We start from the raw sequence: 24,384 nt of genomic DNA on the forward strand, positions 1-24,384 counted from the left end.
CTAATCCAGGGCATCTGTGAAAAATCTGGGGTTAGTAACATTTCTGGAGGTAGACCGCGGTGAGGTAGACTGTGGTAAAGCAAAGATGCATGCACACTGCCATCCACAGGCCCAACACTAAGAGTAGCACGAAAGGGGAGAATAGTCATTTCAACAGTAGTGCTGGACAACCCGGACCCATAGAGAAAAATAATGAATCTCAATGCTTACCTCACTCCATAAAGCAGAAGGGGCCAAACCTGGCCTCTCCTGGTTCTCCTAGGGCCCAGGAGCTAACTATTGGGGTTTATATAAGTGGGTGGAAAAAATTATCTTTTGTGACATACAAAACTCAGATTTCAATGTCCACACACGAAGTTATGCGAACATGCCCCACTCAGTAAGGTACACAGTGTCTCTGGCTGACCTGGCACAGCAGTGGCAGAGCTGAGTAGGTGGGACTGAAAACAGAACATATTCACCACCTGCCTCTTTACACAGTGATTTTGCTGACTCGGCCATGCACACAATGAAATTAGGTGAGCCAACATGACAGATCTATTAAGCTTCTGAAAGAAAGCATAGCACATTCCCTTCATGACCCTGGAGTAGGCAAAGATTGCTTAGAGAGGACAAAAACTATTGTAATCCTTACAATCACATTTTTTGAATTTTGGCCAAGATGGAAATGTAGGAAGAAAAACTTCACTTCCTCCCATAATCTGACAACCAAGGAGTTAAAGAAGAACTCTTCATCAGGAGTGGTAGGAAGGGTGGAGACGGGCTGCCCAGAGGAGAGGCTGTGTGGTCAGGCGATGGGGTGGGCAGTCCCACATTCCCACACAGATGAGCTGGGAAGAACATATGGGGAGCGAGACAGACAGCAAACCCAAGGGTTTCTTTTATGATGATGATGATGATGATGATGATGATGATGATCTTATTATATTTCTTTTTTATTTTTTAATTTTAATCATTGTTTAAGTACAGTTTTCTCCCTTTTACTCCCAATCCAGCCCACCCACCCAACCCTCCCCACTTCTCTCCCATTACCACCCTCCCCCTAGTTTTTGTCCATGTGTCCTTTACATTTGTGCCTGTAAACCCTTCCCATTCTCCCCTGAAATTCCCTCCTCTCTCCCCTCTGGTCATTGTCAGCCTGTCCTCTATTTCAGTGTTTTTGGTTATATTTTGCTTGTTTCTTTGTTTTGTTGTTTATGTTCCTGTTAAAGGTGAGATCATATGGTATTTGTCTTTCACTGCCTGGCTTATTTCGCTTAGCATAATGCTCTCCAGCTCCATCCATGCTGTTGCAAAGGGTAGGAGCTCCTTCTTTCTTTCTGCTGCATAGAATTCCATTGTGTAAATTACCATAGTTTTTTGATCCATTCATTTACTGATGGGCACCTAGGTTGCTTCCACCACCTAGCTCTTGTAAATTGTGCTGCTATGAACATCGGGATACATAGGTTCTTTTGGCTTGGTGTTTTAGTATTCTTAGGATAGAGTCCCAGCAGTGGAATTGCTGGGTTGAAAGGCAGATCCATTTTTAGTTTTCTGAGAAAGTTCCATACTGTTTTCCACAGTGGTTGTACCCGTCTGCAGTCCCACCAACAGTGCACGAGGGTCCCCTTTTCTCCACAACCTCTCCAACACTTGTTGTTTGTTGCTTTGTTTATGATGGCCATTCTGACTGGTGTGAAGTGGTATCTCATTGTGGTTTTAATTTGCATCTCTCTGATAGCTAGCAATATGGAACATTGTTTCATGTGTCTATGGATTTTCTGTATGTCCTCCTTGGAGAAGTTTCTGTTCAAGTCCTTTGCCCATTTTTTAATTGGGTTCCTTGTCTTCTTAGAGTGGAGTCGTGTAAATTCTTTATATATTTTGGAGATTAAACCCTTGTCTGAGGTATCATTGGCAAATATGTTTCCCCATACATTTGTTTCTCTTTTTATTTTGATGAGGTCCCATGTGTTTATTCTCTCCTTTATGTCCCTTGCTCTAGGGGACATGTCAGTAAAAAAGTTTCTGTGTCAAATGTCTGAGATTTTCCTACCTACGTTCTCCTCTAGGACTTTAATGGTGTCACGTTTTATATTTAAGTCTTTTATCCACCTTGAATTTATTTTTGTGTAAGGTGTAAGTTGGTGTTCAAGTTTCATTTTTTTGCACGTAGCTGTCTAGTTCTCCCAACACCATTTGTTGAAGAGGCTATTTTTACCCCATTTTATGTTGCTGCCTCCTTTGTCAAATATTAATTGACTGTACAGACTTGGGTTTATTTCTGGGCTCTCTGTTCTGTTCCATTGGTCCATGTGCCTGTTTTTATGCCAGTACCAGGCCATTTTGATTACAGTGGCCTTGTAGTATAGTTTAGTGTCAAGTATTGTGACCCCTCCTACTTTATTCTCCTCCCTCCTTCTCAAAATTGCAGCAGCAATTCGGGGTCATTTACGATTCCATATAAATTTTGGAAGTGTTTGTTCTATGTCTGTGAAATATGCCATTGGTACTTTAGTAGGTATTGCATTGAATGTGTAAATTGCTTTGGGTAGTATGGACATTTGGATGATATTAATTCTTCCCATCCATGAACACGGTATATGTTTCAATTTGTTTGTGTCTTCCTTGATTTCTTTCCTCAGTGTTATGTAAAAACCAAGGGTTTCAGCACAGAAAACTAAAGACTCAAAACCTCTTGCTGTAAAAATCTGTGGGGGCTGCAGTGGTGGGAGAAACTCCCAGTCTCACAGGAGAGTTTGCTGGAGGGACCATGGGGTCATAGAATGTATACAAACCCACACACCTGAGAACCATCATCTGAAAAGGCACAATTAGCTTGTGGGAAGGGAGAGAGAAGTGACAGAAAGGCTGTGAGAACCGAGCAACTGGCATTGTTCCCTCAGGGACCCCTGCCCCACATAAAGCTTCACAACACACTGAAGATGGTGCCTCACCCTGGTGAATACCTAATGTTCTGCTCCTTACTACATAACAGGTGTGCAGAAACTGAGAAATATGGCCCAAATGAAAGAACAGATCAAAACTCCAGAAAAAAGACTAAACAACAAGGAGATAGACAACCTTTCAGATGCAGAGTGGAAAACACCGGTAATCAGGATGCTCATAGAATTGAAGAGCTCGGTTGCAAAATGGGGGAAGAAATGAAGGCTACCCAAAGTGAAATATAGTAAAATACATAGGAACCAACAGTGAAGGGAAGGAAACCAGGACTCAAATCAATGCTTTGGAACAAAAGGAAGAAATAAACATCCGACTGGAACAGAATGAAGAAACAAAAATTCAAAAAAAAATGAGGAGAAGCTTAGGAACCTCTGGCACCACTTTAAATGTTGCAACATCCCAATCATAGGGGTGCCAGAAGGAGAAGAGGAAGAGCAAGAAATTGAAAACTTATTTGAAAAAAATCATGAAGGGAAACCCCCAATCTGGTGAAGGAAATAGACTTCCAAGATGTCCAGGAAGCTGACACATCTCAAAAAAATTGGACCCGAGGAGTACACATCAAGGCACATAATAAATAAGTTACCCAAGAGTAAAGACAAGCAGAGAATGTTAAAAGATGCAAGAGGAAATGAAAGGAAAGAGTTGCCTACAAAGGAGTTCCCATTAGACTATCAGCTGATTTATCATAAGAAACCTTGCAGGCAAGAAGAGCTGGAAAGAAGTATTTGAAGTCATGCAAGGCAAAGACCTACATCCAAGATGACTCTACCCAGCAAAGCTATCATTTACAATGGAAAGGCAGAGAAAGTGCTTCCCAGATAAGGTCAAGTTACAGGAGTTCATCAACACCAAACCCTTACTATATGAAAAGTTAAAAGTAAGAAATAGAGGAAGGTCAAAAACTAAGAACAGTAAAATGACAAGAAACTCACAACTATCGACAACTGAACCTAAAAAAACAAACCCAGAAACTAAGGAAACAGTAAGACAGGAACAGGATCACAGAAATGGAGATCACCTGGAGTGTTATCAGTGGGGACGATGAGGGAGAAGAATGGGGTAAAGGTACAGGGAATGAGAAGCATAATTGGTAGGCACAAAGTAGACAGGGGGAGGTTAAGAATAGTATAGGAAACAGAGAAGCCAAAGAACTTCTATGTGCAACCTGTGGACATGAAGTAAGGGGTAGGCGGAATGATGGAGGGTGAGAGGCTCCAGGTTACATGACGAGAAAGTGGAGGAAACAATCAGGACAACTGTAATGGCATAATTAACAAAATATATCTTAAAATAAATAAAGATATCTAAACTTAAAAACACACACATTATCCTTTATGAAAATTTTAAAAATCTTGCTCATCAAAAGATATCAAGAACATATAAGTATATATCTGAAAAGAGCATGTATTCAAAATATAAATAATTCCTAGAAACCAATAATTAAGGAAGACAAATCAATTTTTTTTAAAAATATGACAAGTTGAAGATGGTGCTCTAAAAAACAAAAGTGATATATAAGTAGACCATTTCTTAGTTCCTTCTTCACAGAGGGTTTCTTCTAGAGCTGAGGAGACGTTTTGGCTGATGGGAGCCCAGCGAAGACCCTCTCCTGGAATCGCTGGGTGAAGACAGAGCTTTGCTGAAGGTCCTGCCTTCCCTTCCCTGGGCAGCTGCATGCATGGCGTCCTCTTTCCATGATCACTCACTGATCAGGTTGATAACTTTTATTCCCATTTGGAAAAGGCATCACACCTCCCTCACCACCACAGGCAAAGGGTGAGCCTGAGAAAGGTAAATAGGCAGCAGGAGCTGTGCAGAGTCCTTGAGGATCCCTGATAACTAATGTAGACAGAACCCAGACTGGGGGTTTCTTTGTGACTGACTTAGGCAGAACCCAGCCAGCTCCAGCTGGGTCAAAAGCGCTGCTGCACAAGTGGCCACTTGAGGGCGCTGTGGCTCCACGGAGTAAGATGCTGATGGCACGCTGTGGGAGAGAGAGGGGTCATGGGAAGAATCTTGGCTTGGTTTCTGCAAGAAGAGGATTATCTGATGAATCTGAGGTTCACCAATCTTATCTTCTCACATTAACTGACAACCAGGTGGGTATGTCTTAGCAAGGAGCCATGAAGTAGGCCTTGCAGGGAGTTAAGTTTCTCCTGGAGCCTAGTTTGGTGGAGAGTGTGATGGGGCTTCAGGGAGGAGCCTGTGTAACCTGAGCCAGGGTAGAGCAAGGAGCACCTGCTCAAGGCAGAGAGAACCTGTGCTGGTGGCCACCTGGCCTGTACCCTCGGGGCCCAACTCAGCACAGCCAGCTGCACCTGCTCATAGGTGATGGACCAACTCAGGGAACACAGGGCCAGCTGAGCCTGTCCCGGAGGTGTGAGTGCCCACGAGATTCTACAAAGACAGTGACATCAGAACAGTGACGTCACAGGCAAGCCCTCCAAAGAGAACAAAGGGAGGGAGGGACAAGCCTCTGCTGTTTCACCCCAAAGGCCAGAGCCCTGAGCAGAGACATGGCCCGTCTGGTCCTGCCTGAATCCTCCAGGGGCACCCGGCTCCTCTGCTGCATGGTCCTGTGTCTGCTGGGACCAGGTGAGTCTCAGCTCTGGTGCGACGTCCCTCCAACCCAGCGTCCTTGACCGTTTCTGGAGTGTCCATCTGCCTCCTGGGATGGTCTCAGCTCTGTCTCCTTCCTCCACAGGGTCAGTGGCTGCTGGAGTCACCCAGTCCCCAAGACACCTCATCAAAGGCCTTGGTGGGGAGGCTGTTCTGAAATGCCACCCCATCTCAGGACACAACCGTGTGTACTGGTACCAACAGGCTCGGGGGCAGGAACCCAGCTTTCTCATTCGGTATTATGAACAGCAGGAGTACGGGAAAGAAAATTTCCCCGACCACTTCAAAGGAAAGCAGTTCAGAGACTACAGCTCCGAGCTGACCATGCACACCTTGCAGCTGGGGGACTCGGCCGTGTACCTCTGTGCCAGCAGCGTAGACACAGCCCTGCAGGGCCCATGCCTTTCTGTACCCAAACCCTCCTGTCCCAGCTGATGTCACAGGCAGAGGGAGGGGGCCTCAGCCCAGTTCCACAGATGGTTTTCATTGTTTTCTGCCCCACCCCTTGCCCTGCTGAGCTCAGCTAGAGCCTTCCTGAATGTTCTCCCAGCTCTGCCACCAGTGTGCAATTCCCAGCACATGGCAGGAAGCCCTTCTCTGTGACAGAGTGGAGTCCACACTGTGTGTTGTGGTGCCCGGTCCTGGTGGACACTTTGTGTTCACATTACAGAGTAGGGAGCACTCAGTGCACCATGTCATCCACAGGGAGCTGCAGCTGCTGGACCTTCCACACGTCCCGTGCACGTCCATCGTCCATCTCCATGCCTCTGAAGTCAACAAGCCCCTGGATTCCATCATCGTACCAGGTCCTTGGTCCATAGGGTAGAACAGAGCACAGTCTCTCCTGTTTCAAGAGCATCTGAGCTGGGCTGGGGAGGTCACCTCTAGGAGTGGGGGACACGGCTGATTTTCTCCCACCTTCGAGGATGTAGAGCTTCAAGACAGAGCACATGTATCTGTTCTGTCATAGTTCCAGACAGAGCAAGACCATGATATGCACCTATGAGTGCAGCTAAGTCACCTGGGGAATTTCCAGCCCCTCAGGAGATCCTAGGAGGGAAGCAGAAGCCCTCTGGGAGTGTCAAGGAGCACTCTGGGAGCTCATGCGGGTATGCGAGTTTCTGAACTACTGGATAGGGCGGGGGATGGGGTTTCTCCGCCTGTCCTCAGCTCCACCACTTCTGGTCAGGAAATCTGAATTTGCTCCATCTGCCCAGGTGCGGAGCTGCAGACAACAGCTGAGTGTCACATCGCCCTGGCCTCTGATATTTGAGTCCGTGTCCTTTCTCACTGCTGGGTGGTTGTTGTTGCCCATCAAGGTGACATCAGGATACACAGTCACAGACAGGGTCACGTCATACTGAGGTACGACCTGTGGAAGAGGTCGCAGCACTGGGAGCGCTGGCTGAATATCCCATCCACGTCACTGACGAGGCTCCCCTCTTTGTCACAGAAAGCACAGTCATGGGGCCACAGGTGTCTAGTCCCTCTGGGGCCTCAGCTGGAAGCAGGGGAGACTCTTACCCGTGAGCCTGCACAGACCTGAGCTCGGGTGGCTGGGCTCCCACTAGTGGGTGAATCGTGGTAAAATATAACAGAATTCTCAGACTCCAATGGCCTTGACCCCAAGGCTATGAAAACTGGATATGGGTTTGTTCCTTTAAGGGAGAGGATTGCTATGGGCTGACATTGAAATTATCTAGAGTTTATGCAAAGAGAAAAGCTAGGAGAATGTATTTGAAGAGAAATTTGATCAGAGAAGTCACCACCAGAGCATGAGCATTGCTATGGGAACATTTCCTAGTCTACAGTAATAGGAGGAAAACCTGTACAGGGAAGGAATTGTATCATTGTGCATAGAAGAAGGAATTTCCTTACCAGACTCAGGGGAAAGCATACATACTTCTAAGATATCTTTAAAAAAGTGACTTTCACATTTTTCCCATGCTGCACTGCTCAACTGTCTCTATGTCACTGGTTTGTTCCTGTGGGGGAGGGGGAGGCAGGTGAGCTCTGTAGCTGAAGCATCTGTGACGGACCATGATGTCACCGAGGCCCTAAGAGGCTCACTTGTGTTTCCCCAGACAGAACTGGAAGACGTGACATTGTACGCTGGTTCTGAAATGGTCAGCAGGGTCTGCTTCCGTGTGGCTCTTTGTCTCCTGTGGGCAGGTGGGTGCGGGTGGGCTTCCTGCCCTGGAATTCCCAGCCTTCAGTCCCAGGCTTGGTGGTAGGATGACAACATAAAGGTCTGTCACTTTCTCCACAGGACACTTGGATGCAGGAATCACCCAGAGTCCAAAGTACAAGGTCACAGGGACAGGACAAAAGGTGACACTGAGCTGTCACCAGACTGATAACCACAACGTTATGTCCTGGCATCGACAAAACCTAGGCCATGGGCTGAGGCAGATGTATTACTCCTGGGGTGTTGGGTTTTCCAGCAAAGGAGAGGATGCCGATGGGTACAGTGCGTCTAGGGAGAACATGGAGGACTTCCTGCTCACACTGGAGTCGGCCACCCCCTCCCAGACATCTGTGTACTTCTGTGCCAGCAGAAAAGTGGTGATCCACAGTGCTGCATGACCATCTTCTCTCTGCACAAAAACAATTGTTGCAGCCCTGCATTCGGGATTCATGGGACCCCTGAGCAAACTCCTACACCTGAGAGAACTGAGGCACCCTGCCTGCTAGGGGACCCTGGGTGTGTGATGAGGTCCCCTCTAGGTTAGTGTCTACCAGGCCTGGTGTAGGTCCAGGGCCTCAGACACAAGTCTGCAATGTCGCTGTCTGTCAGTCTGTCCTGCCAGGTGCTCTGTTAGCTGGGAAGATGTTTGCTCTTTCTAGCTTTTCTTGTCATCAGCCTGAGTGTGATGACTGCAGGGCAGGGAGTCATGAACAGCATATCCACTGAGATCCCCGTGAGTATAACATGCAGGTGTGTTAAAGGTGCAGAACACTGAGTCTTCCTCCAGACAGAGGCTGAGAAACGTGGTTTTTAGTGGTGGTGACTAAGAAGGACACGGGGCTTTGCTGTGGGCGGGGGAGACACCTTATACTACATGGAGGTTAATGAGCAGAGAGAGGGCACTAGGTCAAGCCCTGCAGAAGGAGTTGGAGCTTCCAACTCAGATATTTCCTGGGGCATCACTCTGGGTGTCTCCAAGCAAGCGGGGCCAGGGAGTGGTCCTCAGGTGTGATCCCATATCTGGACACTTGACATTTACATGTGCTGACAGGTCCTGGGACAGGGCCCAGAGTTTGTGATGTACTTTCACCTCCTGGATCCCCAGACTCCTGCGGGAAGCCTAGGACCGGTTCTCTGCTCAGAGGCCAGGGGGATCCCACTGCACTCTGAGGAGCCAGCCTGCAGAGCTGGGGGACTCGGCCGTGCCCCTCTGTGCCAGCAGCTCCAGCACAGGGTGGTCCTGTCACCCCTTCATGCGCACACACCCTCATCCTTCTCCCTCCATGCAGCTCCCGCACTCTAAGCAGCCCTTCTTTGCTCATCATTCACCAGGGAACACAGAGTTCTTGACATCAGCTGTGCTTTGGGAAGACAAAACAAAGCCCTGCCTGGTGACACTCAGTTTCCTGAGCATTGTACTGCTAACCAAAGGCTTGCTGGTTCGAATCCCAGTCAGGGCACATGTCTGGATTGCAGAATTGGTACCCTCTTGAGGCACATACAAGAGGTGTCCTATGCATATCTCTCTCCCACATCAATGTTTGTCTCCTTCTCTTTCGCATTCCCTCTCATCTCTCTGGAAGTAAATAAATAACATAATTAAATAATGAGGGTTCCCAGACCCAGCTCAGTGCTCCAAGGCACATACTGAACATCGTGGTCACAAATAGTCATCGGTAGGACTGTGAGGCTCGGTCCCCAACACAGCTCCGCTTTGCGGGGGAGGGGGAGTGTGCCCGCTCCTCAGGAATGCACACAACACCCTCTTCCTGCGCACCCTTCTCTGAGCCGCCCTGCCACCTTGGGGGCTCCGTAGCAACTTCTCTAACGTGCCTTCCTGTTGGGAGTGAAGGTCTTCACAGCTTCTGTGTCTTTGACTGAGAATCACCATAGTGATACCAGAACGGCGTCATGCCCTCTGCCAGGCTGCAGGAGCCCACACTCTATTGTGTTTTCTTTTTCCCTCCACTCCATCCTGAGTGTCAGGCTGCAGCGTGTGTCCACGACCTCTTGGTTTCATCTTGACCCCATGGGTCATCCTTTCTAGAGATGAGGGTTTTTCTTGGTGTCCTCTCATTTTGACTTGAAGTAATTTCCCTGAATTCTTTTAACTCAATGATGTGACATTTTCTAGATAATATGCCTTACTTCTTCTTATTTATTTTATGTGTTATTTTGGGATATATTATCTGCTACAAATATGAATAATCGAGGCCCTGTGTGTGGGGGCAGCGGCAGACATCTGGCAAATCCCCGCCCATGGGCAGAGGGGACAGGCCTTTGGATCATGGGCTTCTGGGAGTCCTCAGTTCTGAGGTGGGACTGGATGTCACAGACTCAGTCCTGGTCCAGGAGCCTGACCTTGCACAGCAGGTAAGGACAGTCACAGTCTCTGAAAACCCACCTAAACACTGTGGTAGCCATGACACCAGACCTGCTCACCCAGGAACTAGAGTCCTTGGTGGGGGACGTTTCCTGGTCGTGTGTGGACTGTGCTCGGGTCCCTGGGCCTCCTGGGAGGGGGGAAGGCCTGGGTTCCCAGGGCAGCTGCCTGTCCTTGGGAAGCCATCAGGGACCCCTTCCCAGACTGTGTCCCCATTTATGCCACTGCCCAGCACCTGACCCTGGCCGCTCTGCTTCTTTAGGACACTGTTTTGTACCAGTGTTTGCTTGTCTCCCACAACCCGCCGCTTTACCGCGAATCATCTCCGTGCTCACAGAGCAGGTGCCCCCTGTGCGGGCTGCTCCTCCCGTGTGGGCTGTGCGTGGGGGCCTCAGTCCCAGCGTCCTCAGCTCCCCATTGGATGTCTATTCTCCACGACTGCTCACCAACCGTATGGGTTACATTTCACTTGGGTATCAATTTTAACATTTATTCACACACATTTGACTCCAATCTTGAAGGTAATATCATTATCTTTTCAGTCTTTTGCTTATCTACATTTTGGAGGTAACTCAATATACCTTTTTTCTTTTTTTGCATTATGTTTATTTTGAGCAATGGAGATAAAAGAAATGCTTTAACCTTCACCTTGTGTGTTTTCCTTCCTACTTGGACTAGATATTATGTCCCCCCATTCCCCTTCTCTCCCTCTGCCTTTCAGAGGACAATGTGAGGGAAGCCGGTCCCAGACTGCAGCTGCAGATGATGTGAGAGTGCTCCAGGGGAACGGGGTGGGGTGTTAAGCATGGAACCTGAAAGAAATAGGGTCACGGTGGGTAATAAAGTTGGGATTAGGGTTAAGGGTTTTGAGATACCATATAAAGGATAGTGCTTCTGGAATCCTCTGCCTGTAGACCAGGCAGACAAGCCCACCATCCCTTGGGCTGTGGCAGAAGACAGGATAATGAAATGTCAGTTACTGGCCACCAGATGGCGCTGTGACACCACTGACCTGGAAGGGGCTGTGGGGAGCGTCTGGGAGAGCAGGAAAGGGTTAAGAAGCCCTGGGCAGGGACCAACACTGGGCAGATGCTGAGGCAGGTTTCAGTTGTGGGCAGCCTCCCTACAGCTGTGGAGTGGGTGGGAGGTCCCGCTAAACCTTAACAGATCCATGGTTGAAGGACTTGGGCAAGGCAGCCCTGCTGGCAGGGGCAGGTGCAGAGAGACAATTAACTGTCCCCTAGCACTGTGGGAGACCAGGAGTGGCCCAGGTTAGGACAGTGAAGGGACCTCAGGGCTCATGTGTGCAGGGGGAAGCAGCTGGAGTCACTGAGGGGTCCTAGGATGCCCCGAGCTGGCACAGGCTCCTCCTGCCCAGGGAGAGGGGACCTGCCTGCACCTCAGGAGGCACCAAGGAGGCAACTCCTTCAGCCCGAAGAGCAAGAAGGGATGTAGGGCCAGCAGCAAGAGCTGGTACTTAGTTCAGGCAGGGGCAGGCAGGGACAATGTTGAGGTACTTGGGGATACAGGGAAGTTGCAGTGAACCCTTAGCCATGGCGCTGGGCAGCACAGGGAGACGTGTATAGAATCTGGACCCTGGGTCCCACCAAGGGTTCAGAGCACCAGGGGGCACCCTCCTTGGGGAGTTCCATCACAGCAGCGACAGCATCAGACCAATGACGTCATAGCAAATGCTCCTATCAGCACACGGAGCACAGAACTGTAGACCGCTCACCCCAGGGGGCCCTGCCCAGAGCTGGGAGAGGCCCTGGGCAGCTGCCATGGGCCCCAGGCTCCTCTGCTGTGTGGCCCTTTGTCTCCTGGGAGCAGGTGAGCCCCGGGCACTGTGTGTAAGTCTGGACACGCAGTCACATCCCTGACACACAAGCCTGGGGGTGGTGGCTGCCTCTGGAGGCTCCCTGTGCTCTGCCCCCAGCTCCTCTGTGTCTCCTCCCAACAGGCCCAGTGGACTCTGGAGTCACGCAGACCCCAAAACACGTGGTCACAGCAAGAAAACTGCAAGTGACGCTGGGGTGTTCCTACATCTCTGGACACCGCTCTGTGTATTGGTACAAACAGGTTCAGGGTCAGGGCCCTGAGTTCCTCATTCAGTACTACAATGGGCAAGAGCAAGAAAAAGGGAACATCCCCGATAGATTCTCCGTGAGGCCGCTGGATGGCGACCGCTCCGAGCTGACCGCGAGCTCGCTGGAGCTGAGCGACTCGGCCCTGTATCTCTGTGCCAGCAGCCCTGACACAGCCCTGCAGGCGCGGCAGCCTCCTGCACAGAAACACTCCGCCCCACTCAGGAAGCGGCAGCTGCCAGCCAGACAGGCTCAGGCCCTCCCCAGGCACCGTTCTGCTGCTTACAGACGGGGTGGTTGTAGTGCTTACAGACATCGTGCAGCTTCAGTATCCTTGTTCCTGTTTATATACGTGGTGGGAAGTAACGTTTCTGGGACTCACATTTCATAAGCAGAGGAGCGAGAAAACACTGAAGTCTGTTCCTCAACACCTGTGACTTGCCCCACTGCCCGCTGCTCCCAGTGCTGTGCCCACGTGGCTTTTTTCTTCCAGGTTTAGGTGAACAGGCCTGGGGAGATGAAGTGCCATCAGGGATTGTCACCTCTTCCCTGACAGCTTATAAGTGTTTAAACAAGTCACCCAAGTGTGTTCCATGTGCATCACATGTCCCTGAGTTCAAGGGGCCTGACAGAGGCAGTGATGTCACTGTGGGAGCTGCCCTGTGGGGACAGGGGACGTCCCTCCTCCTCTGCTCCTGCTCACAGGGACCTGACCCGGGGAACCTCCCGTTCCTGTCCTGACCCTGCCATGGGCACCAGGCCCCTCTGCTGGGCGACCCTCTGTCTCCTGGGGGCCGGTGAGTCCTCAGAAACCCAGGCAGCCTCAGTGTGTGTGTGTGTGTGTGTGTGTGTGTGAGAGAGAGAGAGAGAGAGAGAGAGAGAGAGAGAGATGATTACATTTGTTTTCCTCTTTCTGTTTTCAACTTCTATGTCCCCAGGTCATACAGAAGCTGGAGTCTCCCAGTCCCCCAGTTACAAGGTCACCAAGAGGGGACAGAACGTGACATTTCGGTGTGATCCTATTTCTGGCCACATTAGCCTATACTGGTACCAACACGTGCCAGGGCAGGGCCCGAAGTTCTTGGTGTCCTTTCAAAACAAGGAACCTGTGGACTCCTCCGGGATGTCTAACGATCGCTTCTCTGCTGTGAGACCTGCTGGCTCCTACTCCGATCTGAGCATCCACCCTGCAGAGCCTGGGGACTCGGCCGTGTACCTCTGTGCCAGCACTGCCACCACAGTGTGTCACCGTCACCCTCTCCCTGTTCACATACCCTCCTGTGCTCCCCTCTGCTCATGGTTCCCAGGCTTCCTTGCAAGGGAGGTGTCAACAGCGCTGCTGCATAAGTGGCCACATGAGGGCGCTGTGGATCCATGGAGTGAGATGCAGATGGTGCCCTGTGGGAGAGGGAGGGTTCATGGGAAGAATCTTGGGTTGATTCCTGCATCAAGGAGATTATCTGGTGAATCAGAGGCTCACTGATCTTATCTTCTCACATTAACTGACAACCAGGTGGGTATGTTATAGCAAGGAGCCATGAAGTAGGCCTTGCAGGGAGTTAAGTTTCTCCTGGAGCCTGTGTTTGCTGGAGAGTGTGATGGGGCTTCAGGGAGGAGCCTGGGGAACCTGAGCCAGTGTAGAGCAAGGAGCATCTGCTCAAGGCAGAGAGAACCTTTGCTGATGGCCACCCGCCCTGTACCCTCGGGGCCCAACTCAGCACAGCCAGCTGCACCTGCTCGTAGGAAAATGGTCAGATTCAGGGAGAGCAGGACTAGCTGAGCTTGTCCTGGGGTGTGAGTACCCACGAGTGCCTACAAAGACAGTGACATCAGAACAGTGACGTCACAAGCAAGTCCTCCAAAGGGAGCAAAGAGAGGGACAAAACTGCATTCTCAACCAAAGGACCAGAGCCCTGAGCAGAGACATGGCCAGTTGGGTCCTGCCTGAATCCTCCAGGGGCACCCGGCTCCTCTCTTGCATGGTCCTGTGTCTGCTGGGTGCAGGTGAGTCTTAGCCCAGGTGGGACATCCCTCCAACCCAGCATTCTTGACTGTTCCTGGAGTGTCCATCTGCCTCCTGGGCTGGTCTCAGCTCCGTCTCCTTCCTCCACAGGGTCAGTGGCTGCTGGAGTCACCCAGTCCCCAAGACACCTCATCAAAGGCCCTGGTGGGGGGGCCGTTCTGAAATGCCACCCCATCTCTGGACACAAGAGTGTTTACTGGTACCAGCAGGCTCAAGGGCAGGGACCTAGGTTTCTCATTCAGTATTATGAAAAGCAGGAGTACGCGAAAGGAGACATCCCAGATCACTTCTCAGTACAAGTGTTCAGTGACTACAGCTCCGAGCTGACCATGCACACCTTGCAGCTGGGAGACTCGGCCGTGTACCTCTGTGCCAGCAGCCTAGACACAGCCCTGCAGGGCCCATGCCTTTCTGTACCCAAACCCTCCTGTCCCAGCTGATGTCACAGGCAGAGGGAGGGGGCCTCAGCTGAGTTTCACTGTTGGTTTTTGTTTCCTTTCTAACTCTCTCCCTGCCCTGCTAAACTCAGTTAGAGCCTTCTTGAATGTTCTCCCAGCTCTGCCAGCAGTGTGAAATGCCCAGCACATGGCAGGAAGCCCTCTTCTGTGACAGAGTGGAGTTCTGTGACTGTGTGTTGTGGTGCCCGGTCCTGGTGGACACTGTGTGTCCACTTTGCAGAGGGGGGAGGGCTCAGTACACCATTTCCTAGACAGGGAGCTGCAGCTGCTGGACCTTCCAAACGTCACATGCACGTGCATCCTCCATTCTCATGCCTCTGAAGTCAACAAGCCCCTGGATTCCATGGTCCTGCCTGGGCCTTGGTCCATGGGATAGAACAGAGCACAGTCTCTTCCATTTCAGGACCCTCTGATCTGGGATGGGGAGGTCACCCCTCAGGTGTAGGGTACATGGCTGATTGCCTGCCAACTGCTAGGACCTAGAGCTTCAAGCCAGAGGACATGTGTCTGTCCTGTCATGCTTGCAGACAGAGCGAGGTCATGATATCCCCCTAAGAGAGGAGCTAAGTCACCCGGGGAATGTCCAGCCCATCAGGAGATCCTAGGAGGGAAGCAGAAGCCCTCTGGGACTGTCAAGGAGCACTCTGGGAGCTCATGCGGGGGAATGCGTGTTTCTGAACTACTGGACAGGGTAGGGGATGGGGGTTTCTCAGCCTGTCCTCAGCTCCACCACTTCTGGTCAGGAAATCTCAACTTGCTCCATCTGCCCAGGTGCGGAGCTGCAGACAACAGCTGAGTGTCACATCCCCCTGGCCTCTGATTTTTGACTCCGTGTCCTTTCTCACTGCTGGGTGGTTGTTGTTGCCCATCAGCATGACATCAAAAGAGCAGTCACAGAAACAGGGTCACGTCACACTGAGGTATGACCTGTGTAAGAGGTAGCAGGACGGGGATCTCTGGCTGAATATCTAATCTATGTCACTAACTCTCTTTTTCACAGAAAGCGCAGTCACAGGGCCATAGGTATCTAGTCCCCCCGGGCCTCAGCTGGAACCAGGGGAGACACTCACCCGTGAGCATGCAGAGACCTGAGCTTGGGTGGCTGGGCTCCCACCAGTGGGTGAATCGTGAGACAACGTAAATCAAGTCTCAGATTCCAATGACCCTGAGGCTGACACTGTGAAAACTTTCTGGGTATCAGTTAGTTCCTTTAACCAAGAGGATCCCTGTGGGCTGACATCAAAATTATCCAGAATATATGCAAAGAGAATCACTAGCAGACAGAATGTGAAGGTGTATTATCAGCAGAGAAATCTGCCAAAGCACCAAAAATGGTGTTAAAAATTATAGCAGTATTCAAGTAAGGAATTGTATCATTATGCATAGAGGCATGAATTTCATACCTGAAGGTGGGAAAAAAGAATGTAGGACTTATTAGATTTCTTTAAAAACAGACTTACACATTTTTCCCATGCTGCACTGCTCAGCTTTCTCTGTGTCACTGATTCGTTCCTGTGGGAGGGGTGTGGCAGGTGAGCTCTGTAGCTGAAGCATCTGTGAAGGTCAGTGATGTCACTGAGTCCCTGAGAGGCCGAGTTCTATGTGCCCAAATGGAACAGGAAGACGTGAGATTCTGTCCTGGACCCAAAATGGTCACCAGGCTCTTCTTCTGCGCAGCTGTTTGTCTCCTGTGGGCAGGTGAGTGCAAGCGGGCTTCCTGCCCTGGAATTCCCAGCCTTCAGTCCAAGCCTTCGTCTTAGGATGACAACCTCACACTATGTCACTCTCTCTCACAGGACACCTGGATGCCAAAGTTACCCAGAGTCCAAGAAACAAGGTCACAGTGACAGGAAAGAAGGTGATACTGAGTTGCAACCAGGCTTATGACCACAACTATATGTACTGGTATCGACAAGATCCAGGTCACGGGCTGAGGCTGATCTATTATTCATATGGTATTGGCAGCATTGACAAAGGAGAGGTCCCTGATGGGTACAGCGTCTCTAGATCAGATATAAAGAATTTCCTCCTCACGCTGGAGTCGGCCACCCCCGCCCAGACATCTGTGTACTTCTGCGCCAGCAGTGAATCCACAGTGCTGCATGGCCACCTCCTCTCTGCACAGAAAGTGTCAGTAGAAAGCCTGAGGTTGCACTCTGATTCCTGGCCCAAACCCAAAGAAGTCCCTGCCAGTGTGGGGGCCTTACGGCACTGGGCACTATGACCCTCAGGGCCGAAGTCCTCCTCTGTACCAGTCTCAGCCTGACTGGAGACCAGCCACCCGAACACACTTAACTAGCTGATTCTGCCTTCTGCAGCGCTCGCGCTGGCGCTCTCTCTCTCTCTCTCTCTTCCCGTTTGCAGAAAGGAAAATGCATCACAAGTTGAGCTGCATGAGGAGTCCCCTGATAATCTTAAAGTCCCCACACTCTCCTAGGGGCTTCAGTGACTTCTTCGTTTACGCTGGTCCCCACGCTCTATTCCCTTCAACTTATAGTCATAAACTTTCCTTCAGATGGATCTGCCGCTGGCTGCCTTTCTCCTATGGGACAATAGCCCTACAAGGTCCTATAGTGTTTGCCCTTCACCTTGCCCTTGACCTCCACGGTCTTCTTGTACAAGTCTCCTCTGCTCTCCCTGTGCTAGATTCATTCATCTGCATTCAGTTTCTCCCTCAGGTGTGCCACCTCAGGGATCTGTTTTACAGATTATTTCTTCAGCATGCAACCTACGTCCCGCCCTCTTATCTCTAGGTTTCCCCTTCATTCCTTATGTGACAATATATTTTAGGCATACTTACTCTCAAATGTGAAAAGGAAAACTTAGATTTTACTAGGAGAAGGGAATGAAATATATTTAGGCATTCATTTAGGCGAGGGTGTTTTTAGCAAAGACACAAAAGAGCACAAACATTTATAAAGCATATAAATACTTATAAAATAATGTAATGTACAAATATTGACAAACATATTTATAATATCAGTGGTATTAAATTATACCCTTGTATATCAAAAGACACCACAACACACCCCATGAGACACAGAAGGGTAAGTTGCAGGCTGGGAAGGGACATGAGGAAGGGACACCATCCTAATGTGACAGACCCCTTGTGGTCACCACCTCCCCAAGTTGCTCTAGATCCCCAGCCTTGCTTGTAGGTGTAGGGACCACACACACACACACACACACACACACACATACAGAGAGAGAGAGAGAGAGAGAGAGAGAGAGAGAGAGAGAGAGAGAGAGAGATGTGAGAGAAAAACATCCATCCATTACCTCCCATTCACACCCCAACCATGGATCAAACCTGCAATCTAGGTATGGGTCCTGATTGGGAATTGAACCCACAACCTTTTGGTTCATAGAATGGCACTTGAACCAACTGAGCCATGTGGCCAAGGCCATTGCTCTCTTTTTAAAAAACCATGAAATTCACTTGTAAGTCATGTTAGAGGTGTAGGTTTTTTCAGATTCCAGAAGGTCTGTTCAATTCATATTGCCAATACTGTGTCCACCCTGGTATTTTCAGGGATCAGAGAGCTCTCCACCTTTGCAGGTAAGATATACGACACCCTTCCCCTGGAAGCCAGCACCTCGGAAATGAAGGCTCCAGTTCATTGTGCATCATGGAGGTTGGCGAAAGCCAAGAGGAAAGTGGTCTCTGACCTCTGGACAGAACAAAAGCGCCCGACTTCAGTCTGCGCCCCGGGCTTCATCTCATCTCTCCACCTTCAAGCGTGCCCGTTGGTTCCCTGTGTTCCTAGGCTACAGTGGTGGGAATTACCGCAGCTTCCACTTTGTCTAAGCTCCTGTGGCTGGGGGAATGGAGACCGCCTTAAAAGAGAAACATCCCAGGAGACGGGCCATCACAGATAACGCAGAGGTCATTAACCGATGGGCCTTGGCCATGTCCCAGCAGAAACGTCCAGCGAGGGTCAGAGGACGGTGATGGAGATGTAGAGGTGGGGCGGGGGGGGGGGGTGCGCCCCATCACTCGGGCCCTGGAACAATGAGCGGAGGCCCCTTGGATGAGCTTACACACAGCCTGAGAATATGCTGAACAAACTTGTAGGTATGTTTTAGTTTACAACCATTGGTTTTTAAGGCGGAGCATTTGTGGAGACAATGATGTCACTGTGGGGACTGCCCTGCGGGGACAAGGGACGTCCCACCTCCTCTGCTCCTGCTTACAAGGACCTGACCTGGGGAACCTCCCACTCCTGACCTGACCCTGCCATGGGCACCAGGCTCCTCTGCTGGGCGACCCTCTGTCTGCTGGGGGCCGGTGAGTCCTCAGAACAGCAAGATCTCTGCATTTTATCTTTCCAGGGATCATTTCAATCATTTCCAACTTCCTTTGTCTTTTCCACTCACAGAACTCACTGAAGGTGGCGTCACCCAGACCCCCAGACATAAGATCCTAGGAAAGAGTCAGGCGGCCACTTTGTGGTGTAATCCCATTTCGGGCCACCAAACCCTTTACTGGTACCAGCAGTTCCAGGGACAGGGCCCACGGCTTTTGGTCCGCTTTGAGAATGAAGAAGCAGTGGATGACTCTCAGCTGTCTAAGGATCGATTTTTTGCACTGAGGCCCAAAGGAGCAGACTCAACTCTGAAGATCCTGCGTGCAGAGCGGGGGGACTCGGCCGTGTATTTCTGCGCCAGCAGCTTAGCCACAGCGTCACAGAGACGCGTCCTTCCTGTGCACAAACCACCAGGCTTCCCCTCTCTCTGCTCCGCTCCCGGCAGCTCTGAACACAGGCCTCCCCTGGTTCCTCACGCACGGGAAAGAAGCAATCTAGAATTCATGAGAAAGGAGGATGTGAATTATTTCTTGAAACACCAGGGCTGAAAATAATTATGACTCAGGGATCTGAAGCACTTTTTGGTGACAATTCAAGGATGCAAAACTGAAAGTGACTTATGTCTCACGGAGTCAGCCCTCAGGCGCTAATGAGGAATCTTCTCTTATAAAAATTATGCAGTCACCAAAAATGTACAATCTACTGTAATAATAATATAGATGGTGATTCTGGGAGAGTGGCAAACAGCAGGCTCTCCCTTTGTGGGGCTTTTACCTTCTAAATGATTTTAAATGATATCCTTTGCTTTCTAGGTTCCTCGCTGACTTTCTTATCAACTTTTCTGCATCAGAGTCTCAGTACATGGTATGTGTTTGGAAAACATTTTTTTCCATTTTGTGGAAATGTGTTGATAATAATGATGTTGTTGATGATGGCGATGATTTCAGCTATTTTATTCAGTCCTTTTCCTACTTCGAAGGAATACACACAAATGGATATTGTGACAACCAGTCTGAAATCTCAGCTCAGAACGAATCCTCCTTTCTCCGGGGTGGTCTCACTCTTCAACATAAGCAGGACCGCTCAACATTACATCCAGGCCAGAGCCAACCAGTTTGGAGGCTGTTGAGGATAGTTCCAGTTGTCTGCCCTGGTACATTGAAATAGCTCCTTAGTGTATTAAAATATTTCTTAGTGAAAACTTCTGAAACAATCCATTGCCCTTGATCCAATGATCCCATCTGATAATACTGTGCATACAGGGTGTGGGTCTACACCCCGTACTCTGCTGTACTCTAACTTCTGTACTCTCACTTCTGCCTGGATTCTCTAAGACGAGAAGGCAGTTTGAAACACTGGTTGGAACTGTTGGGAAAGCAGCACACGCAGATTTTCCTGAAGGTGTTATCATTGCTGCTCAGCCCCTGCTGGCCTCACTTCCTCCTTGTCCAACCAGGACTGCCAGTCTAATGTCTGTCCATCCACACCTTGCCTACCCCTCATCTCCTCTGCCCATGGCCCCCTCCCTCCCTCCAATGGCCGTGTCCGACAAACCTCCGTCATCGGTGAGCGCAGCTACCCACCGTCTCCTTGCCAGAGGTTTTATGTGCTTGTTTTCCAATCTGCTACGTTACATTTTGTAATTACTAACCCCCTAATAACATTCTCCTAGATCATCTTTGATCTCCTTAAACGCAGGAAGCAGTGGTTTTAGGGGCTGATCATTTTCACAGCTGAGATCTCTGTGGGGCTGTTTTAATTGATTTTCTGCTGCTTCTCAGTCGTGCTGTTTGTGTTTTCATGGTGTTTGTATGTTTTGTTTATGAATCAGATTATCTTTGACTTGGTGCCAGACACGGGCTTTCTAGATATATATATATTTTTTTATCTCGGATGGGTGAGTCTTTCTCCAAAGAGAATTTTATTTTGCTTTTGCCAAATGCAAGGGGTATCAGCAAGGCGGGGCAACCTAGGGCGAGGTAGCATTCAAGGCGTGAGGTGTCCCAGATCAGCCAGAGAACACGTTTACCTCTAGGTCATCTCTGCATTGCGTTTGTCTGTTTTCCCAGTTTGATACATTTGGTCTTTGACCTTTGTCCCCCTGTCTTGTGAGCACCGAGACTGGGTGGGCCAATGCCCTCGGGGCAAAGGGACAGCTGTGCCCCTCCCTCAGTACTCACCCTCTCCAGGATCCCAGCCTACTGTCCCTCCCTGTATTTTTAGAGCATTAATTTAAGTTCTTTATTTTATTTTATCCAACTATTTAGACAATCAGGAAGGGTTGCTTTGAGTGCTCTCGTCTGTACTTACTAAGATTAAGGTCAAAATCATTTCATGTAAAATTTTAAATAAAAAATAATGTCAGATTCTGAGTCTATCATTTCTTTAAATAACTTAAATGACATAGAGATGTATGTCACCCTGCATGAGATTTATCAACTTTAATTTCAACCAAAATTTAAAAAAATAAACTTAAATGGTATTTATTATCAGATTGAGATAGCTGTTTGTTTTTGTCATTCTATTATTGGAATGTTTACTTTTTTTTGACTTTTATTGTATTCCAATAAAAGTCACATTCTGTTGACCTCTGACATGCCATTGAACCATGTGACAAGACAGGATATAAAGCAGGGACTGAATATTTAGACTCAGTCAGAAAGCATAGAAGAGACTTACAATTTGTGTAATTGCCAGTGCAGCACATGTGCTTTTTAAATGAAGGTGCCCGGGACAAGTGGTTGGAACTGGGAAGAATGGCTGATGCACGGCCACCTGCACTTCCCCACGGGAACCCAGTCTCGTGGGGGAAACCATGCTTCCCACTTGGGGGGCTTCCCTAAAGAAATCCCCCTGTTCTGATTTTCCTGTTCCTCGTGGAATCGCTCTCTGGGAAGGCACGTAAAGTGTTTTGTTTAATCTCTTCACCTTACTTTAGCCTCTATCTTCTTGCTTTCTTACTGGCCACCTAGAGAAGAGATAGGCTGTTTGGTGTTTTCTCAACATGCATTAAAATTAGCGGGGAACTTTCTTTCCTTATGGGGTCCACCTGTGGTTTGGAAGGGAGGGAAGTGACTTAAATTCTGATTCTGCGTAGTGTCAGCCAGCCCCCTCGGGTTCACAACAGGGCCTTGGTAGTCACCAATATTAAAATTGATATTATCTTCACATATCTGACTCCAATGTCCAGTTCTCACGTGGTTCCATCTGAGGCTACAATATTACAGTTTTATTTATTGATCCTCTAACACCAGTAAATCATAATATCAGTGCCTCATATCCCCTGTATTCAATGAAACAAAATACCCCTTGCTTTATGTCAAGAGAGCCTGTTTGTGCTTTCTGCTCACTGGACACTAGGAGGCGCTGTGGCTCCGTTGTAATCTAAAATCTGCAGGGAGGTTCTTCCCTGGAGGGGGAGGATGGAGAGAAACCCTGGGGCGGGGCTTAGATTAAAGGAGTTGCAGATCCGTTGATGGTGAGAATGAAGAACAGAGACCAACACTTCTTGCTCTCTGTGCAGATGGGTTTTGCTCTGCATGGAGCTCTGCAAGGCAGGTGTGCTTGCAGTGGGCATTCCTCCAAGCTGGCTTAGTTTGTGCGGCTCAGGACGCTGGTGGTGAAGCTGGCACATGCTGGGAGAAGCAGACAAGCGGGAGTGTCAGAGGAGCTTTAGCGAGCCCAGCCCAAACCAGCCCTGGCCAGCCCACCACCTGCTCTGCTGTTCAGCAGAAAGTAGCAGGGAGAAATGCCAGTGCTCCCCTGGACCACACCAATGGGGACTTGGCCCCAGGAGCTGACAATCACAGTGACATCAGCAGCAAATCCACTTGTCAGGCATGGACAGGGGTGCACCAGAACAACAGAATTTCTCCCCAGGAGCTTTTACTGTGAGCAGGAGGATGCCACAATGTAGTCCTGAATTTGACCGTCACCCCATGCTTCTGTGCATCCCTTCGAAGCTTATGAGGTCTGGACAGAGAGAAGTTTTTTCGTGGGCTTCTCTTGACCAGATTCCAAGTTCTTTCCACGCAACTGGGTGCCTATCATGTACTGTATCTAGTTTCTGCCTTTTCCACGGACACTGAGTCCCATGGATCCTGTAAAGTATTAGATTCCTGTTGCTGCTCTAAAAAGTTATCACACATTCTGTAGCTTAAAGCAACACGAATTGATTCCGGAGATCAGAGGTCCAACATGGCCCTAACCGGGTTAACACAAATGTGTTGGCATTGCCTCGTTCCTTCTGGAAGCTCTAATGGATGATCGGTTTTCTTACCTTTTTCAGCTTCTCCAGGCCACCGACAGTCCTTGGCTCGTGGCCCCGCCATCTTCAAAGGCTACAATGACCGTCCAATCTGTCCTCATGCTACATCGCTCTGACTCTCCCTCCCTCTCCTACGTTTTATTTTAGGGCCCTTGTGATTACATGGAACCCACCTGGGAAGTCCCGGATAACCTTCCTACATTAAGGTCAGCTGATTAGCCTCCTTGGTTCCATTTGGAGCCCAACTCCCCTTTGCTATGTGAGATAACACATCGCAATGCCAGGGATTAGACACGGACATGCTTGGGGAGCCAGCAGTCGGCCTTCCGCACCTAGGTGCCTGGTAACAGGGAAGGAACGATGGTCGTTTTGAAAACAGAATAATGGCCCAAGTTTTATGTTCTGGATCCAGCAGAAACCGAAGAGGCAGGCCCAACAAGGGAAACGGGTCCCAAGGGTCACACCATTTAGCCTGCAAACTATCTGCTCCTCAGTCCAGGAGTCTCGGTGTATGTCTCTGGACCGACCGTAAAATACGGCCTTACACTGGGCCTTCTTAGTTAACATGCAGCCTAACCAATTAGGAATTTTTTGAGCAACCCAAGAAACTGAGGCTCCTCTCAGCCCTTCGTAACCTCTACCACGAGAGGAAGTGGGTTTGTGGAGTCCTTTCCTTTGACGGGGAAAAGGCCACGAAGAACACTGAGTTTCTCTAGGAGTAAGAACGAGGTTTAAATCAACTCTGCAGTATTTTGTGTGCAAATCTTCCAGAACAAGAAAACCCTCTGCTTATTGCATGGGGGAGGGGTGGAAAATGTAGATTACAGGCAGTGTGCGTTGGGAATTTAACAGTGCTCTAGGATAAACAAACTCAGAGAGGTCTTTCACGGCAAACAAGAGCTTTTATTTTATTTTTTATTTTATTTTATTTTTTAATTTTATTTTAATTGTTGCTCAAGTACAGTTTTCTGTCCTTTACTCCCAGCCCACGCACCCATCCCTCCCCACCTCCCTCCCATTTCCACCCCCCCTAGTTGTTGTCCATGTGTCCTTTATACTTGTTTATACCTTTCCCATTTTCCCCTGAAATTCCCTCCTCTGTCCCC

At 49.4% G+C, this 24,384-nt stretch overlaps 4 gene segments (V, D, J or C); all 4 read left to right on the forward strand.

The window, feature by feature from the left end:
* Window positions 1-367: 367 nt before the first annotated feature.
* On the forward strand, window positions 368-8,154 carry LOC114507377. The segment is given in 5 exon segments: window positions 368-379; window positions 5,445-5,544; window positions 5,654-5,976; window positions 6,239-6,390; window positions 8,013-8,154. Coding segments are annotated over 5 exon segments (729 nt in total).
* Window positions 8,155-11,907: 3,753 nt separating this feature from the next.
* On the forward strand, window positions 11,908-12,722 carry LOC114507378. The segment is given in 3 exon segments: window positions 11,908-11,969; window positions 12,100-12,479; window positions 12,717-12,722. Coding segments are annotated over 3 exon segments (435 nt in total).
* Window positions 12,723-14,148: 1,426 nt separating this feature from the next.
* Window positions 14,149-14,686, forward strand: LOC114507379. The segment is given in 2 exon segments: window positions 14,149-14,227; window positions 14,337-14,686. Coding segments are annotated over 2 exon segments (429 nt in total).
* A 1,536-nt stretch (window positions 14,687-16,222) lies between these two features.
* On the forward strand, window positions 16,223-16,928 carry LOC114507380. The segment is given in 2 exon segments: window positions 16,223-16,402; window positions 16,501-16,928. Coding segments are annotated over 2 exon segments (516 nt in total).
* The last annotated feature ends 7,456 nt before the right edge of the window (window positions 16,929-24,384 follow it).

Source organism: Phyllostomus discolor, chromosome 10 (assembly GCF_004126475.2).
Source record: "Phyllostomus discolor isolate MPI-MPIP mPhyDis1 chromosome 10, mPhyDis1.pri.v3, whole genome shotgun sequence".
Classification (NCBI taxonomy): Eukaryota; Metazoa; Chordata; class Mammalia; order Chiroptera; family Phyllostomidae; genus Phyllostomus; species Phyllostomus discolor.